Raw genomic sequence first — 4,058 nt, forward strand, 5'->3', positions numbered from 1 at the left:
AAAAAAAAAAAAAAAAAAAAAAAGACCACCAACCACTCCTGTCAGGACTGTTTCTGAGCAAACACATTGTCCTCAGGTTTCACTACTGGGTGACAAAAAACATCAGCAAAGACTCTCTGTCTTCACCCAGCGTTTTTGCTCCCTCAGCTGGCTGCTTGCACAGTCAAGAGCAGACTTCATCTAGGGTTAATACTCACCACCGGCTTCGGATTCAAACTCAGTTCTAGGAATTCCCTACTTTATTCTAGGACAACTATGTAATTGTATAAATGTGCCCAGAAGAAATTAACATAATGGACAGAATTAATAACATCCCAATCTTGCTAACTGCAGCTTCTGCTGCCCAGCATCCCCTTTGGTCTGGGCTCCACAGCAGAGTTTCAAGCCAACTTGGAGACCACGACTCAAAACAAATAAAAGCCCCACCTAATATAATTCTGTGACACGAAAGCAGAAGGGGGAATAAGGGGATAAAGGGGGCAGGGAGGATGAGGGGTGCCGGGAAAAAGTATACACAAAAGTACTGTCATAAAATCCATTCATTACTTTGGGCTGAGCAGATGGCTCGACCAGCAAAATGCATGCCGCCAAGCTTTGAGTTAAGACAATCGAGTCGACCAAGCTGTCATCTGACCTCCACATACAAACTCAGAGAAAGGCGCTTAAATGCCAATTTTAAACTAATAACAAAACAAACGAAAGTAGCCAACGAGACGGTTAACGATTCTAACTGCTTCACTTAGAGGGATGAGATAGGACTGCTGTCAACTGCGGCCAGCCTGGGCTACACAAGGAGACCCTGTCTCAAGAAAGAAGAAAGCGCAATCAAGTCCTCGCAGTGCTGGCCTGAGAACTAAGGGCAAGGTGAGCGGGGCGCGGAGGAGCAGCGGTGAGGACGGCGGGGCCAAGGGCAGGCGGGGCAGAGGCCGCGGTGCCCCGCGGGACGCCCATACCTGCAGCGCGGGGTGTGCTCGGCGCCTTCAGGCTCCCGGCAAGAAGAGGGGTGGTCCGGCCGCCGCAGGCAGCGAAGCTCAGGCGCGCAGCCGCCGTACACAGGACCCTCCGCGACCGCGCGGCGCGGGGCAGCAGCCCGGGCAGGTAGCGCAGGCATTCCATGGCGCGCGGGCAACCGAGAAGCCGCACCAAGACGCCGGCCCGGCATGCCGGAAATCGGGTCGTTCGGCGCACGGCGACAACCGCGCACCGCGCCTGCGCGAGCCGTCCCGCGCCTGCGCGCTGCGGTCCACGCTTGCCCCAGCAAGGTGTCTGGTGACTGATGACCCGGTCTGCGTCCTTAAGAGGGCCGGGACGTGCAAGTTGTGAAGGTAGACTGACCTAAGTAGCTCAGCTCCGAAAGGGTCCATTATTTCGAAGAGCTGCGAATTGCTGCTTTCTAGAAAGGTCCCCTATGTATATATGTATACACAAGTATGCAATTTGGAGATGAGGAAGTTACCACTATTCGTAAATCAAATACGTTTTATTTAAGTCTAATGTGTTAAAACTCGCTTAGAAGGGACAGTGGGTTAAGCTTTGCTATTGAACAAGGAAAAACCAAAGCGAACAGAGTGCTGGAGCATGCTTGCAATCCCTCGGGAATTCAAGGTCATTCTTAGCTAGGGTGTAAGGCAAGCTCGCACTACTTGAGATCAGTCTACACCCCTCACCCTGTCCCTAAAGAAAATAAAAATGTGTCAAGAGACTTGTTGCCTACATCACAATACTAAAGACAGACAGGAGTTTCAGGATTCTCTTCATTAATAGAGGAACACGGAGCTATGGGAACGTTGAACCAGGCATCTTGCCAGGCATCAAGGATTGAGTAGAAAGCAGTGGACAAAAGGAAGGCTTCCAGAAGAGACCGTGGATGTTTGGCTTGGACACTGAGGGCTAGAAGTTCTTTAAGCATTGCTATTAGGAAGAGCCTCGAATGTGCAGAAAGTACATGATAGAAGTTGCATTTCACTAGAACTTTAATATGCTAAATAGTTGAAAAATGTGTGCCAGGAAATATTCATTCAAGAAAAGTAACTATTTAAAAAACACTTCATTGCCCCTTGCCCCCACACACACTATGATATGACCTTTGAAAAACATTAGGCAAATGCTGACAGCTGTTCAAACACATGGTCTTGTAATTAATGGCAAGGAGTTGGAATTTAAACTGAAAAGAATGAGAGCCACTGGGGGATTGTGAGCAAAGAAACAGATTTATGCTTATTTAGGTTGTTAAAGCAGTGTTAGGACATTGGACAGAACACGTTGGACATGTCAGGCAAGTGTCTGCGCAGCACTGGGGCGGTAGGAGTAGGGTCAGGAACTCACGGTCATCTTCCATGGGTTGTATGGTGATTTGAATCTAGCCCTAGCACAAGTTTACCAACCAACAAATAAAAAGGCAAAACAAGCATGACACGGAGAAGTGTGCCTTTAATCCCAGCTCTTGGGAGGCAGAGACATGAAAGTCTCTGTGAGTTCAAGGCTAGCCTGGTCTGTGGAGCCAGTTCCAGGCCAACCAGGACTATGCTGAGTGAGGCTTCCCCAAAGAGAGTCTAAATATTGTTACAGGAGCTGCTTTGGCAGCCTTTTATAGAGAAAGCAGGAGGATCAGAGTTTGAGGCCATCCTCAGCTACACAGTGAGTGTCAGCCCAACATAGGGACCTAAGACTGTCTGAGATAGACAAACAAAATAAAACAATAGCGGATGTTCAACACTGGTGGCTTTTGGAGTTACAGGGCCCAAAATGTTTAATAGATTAAGTAAAAAGGCTTCAGTATGCTTCTTTAGAGGCTTTTCTTTAGGAAATGGGATCACAGAGTGGTGTAAGAGTTTGTGGTACAGTTCAGTAGGCTGAGCAGATAAAAGCAGAGGTCAAAAAGGTTAAGGAAGTCTTGAACCAGTCAAGGGGAAGTGAAAGCATGTTTAATGACAAACAAGGTTGTAATCCTGTTTCTGAGATTTCCTTAATTTCCAGATAACAGGGGTGAGCAGTTTCTCTTCAACACCAAGAGCCCGTTCATTTCAGCTTTGATTTCTGCCTCAAGGACTTTAATTCCTAAAGGACCAAGGGAAGGAAGGAGTTCCATTTGCTGAGGCTTCTCAAGGCCGACCAGGGGTATAGATCCTGCCTGTTCAAGGACTGGAACTCTCAACCTGCTAAATCTTGGGTAGACATAAGGAGGTTTGAGTTTGGAGCTCGGAGGATTATCATTCTTTGGCAATCTGAAGAAGGGATGTTGTTACTCAGGACTCAAAACTGTATGAACAGTAAAACACACATCAGATCTCTATATCCAGTCCTGGAATCAGCACCAAATCTAGGACTTTTCTCCACCATGAAGTTGTTAAAAGGAAAAGTAGTGACAAAGTCACTGCAAATGAAGGGAGAAAATGGACAAACAGCCTATCAGGCTATCTGCAGCAAAACAAAACAAAAAACCAACCAACCTCTCCCCACCCCCAAATGGCTATAGTATTCTACCTGAAAAAACAATTAAACCAATGGCAAGCTGGGTGTAGTGATATGTGCCTATAACCTAAGCCCACGGGAAATGGAAGCTGAGCAACTCGGGTCAAGGCCAGCCTCAGTACACAGTAAGATCAAGGCTAGTTAAAAAAAAAATCAATTTGCTGGTTCACAGTTGCTGTCTTGCAGAGGGAATCCATCTTACCGTGTATCCTGTCTAGTCCCCTCTATACTGCTGATCTCGTATCCTCAAGGTGGGGTTGAACAATGGGAACAGCTTCCAGAGTTAGAGCCTGGTATCCTATCTAGCACCTCCTCTAAGTGAAGCCCTCTCCTCTCAGATCTGTTGTTCTTTGGGTTACCTGGCAAAAGCTTATTAAAGATGTAAGGAATCTTTTGGTTTGGGACACTTGCAGTCAACACCAGTTTTCTGTACAATTTTATTTAGAAAGGGGTTATGAGCTACTGACTCTGTCAGAGGGCAAAGCTTCCAGGCCAGATAAAATTAACATTTCCCATGCCACATTAAGAATGTCCTAGAGCAACCCTTTGTGGGGGCTCAGATCTGCTGCTTCTCCTCTTGGTTTGTT

The 4,058-nt window shown here is 47.0% G+C and overlaps 1 protein-coding gene and 1 long non-coding RNA gene across 2 annotated transcripts in view; one reads left to right on the forward strand and one right to left on the reverse strand.

The window, feature by feature from the left end:
* The window catches only part of Mrs2 (magnesium transporter MRS2), a 28,356-nt gene extending 27,161 nt beyond the window's left edge, over positions 1-1,195 (reverse strand). Inside the window, exon 1 of the mRNA XM_031358127.1 lies at positions 954-1,195. Within this exon, the coding sequence (XP_031213987.1) occupies positions 954-1,116 (163 nt within the window). The 5' untranslated portion in view covers positions 1,117-1,195. The remainder of the gene's footprint in view (positions 1-953) is intronic.
* Positions 1,196-1,234: 39 nt separating this feature from the next.
* On the forward strand, positions 1,235-3,515 carry LOC116082465. The gene is made up of 2 exons (XR_004115320.1): positions 1,235-1,325; positions 2,977-3,515. It is a non-coding gene; the product is annotated as an uncharacterized LOC116082465 (long non-coding RNA).
* Positions 3,516-4,058: the final 543 nt, after the last annotated feature.

The sequence above is a fragment of the Mastomys coucha genome, unplaced genomic scaffold (assembly GCF_008632895.1).
Source record: "Mastomys coucha isolate ucsf_1 unplaced genomic scaffold, UCSF_Mcou_1 pScaffold7, whole genome shotgun sequence".
In the NCBI taxonomy this organism is placed as follows: Eukaryota; Metazoa; Chordata; class Mammalia; order Rodentia; family Muridae; genus Mastomys; species Mastomys coucha.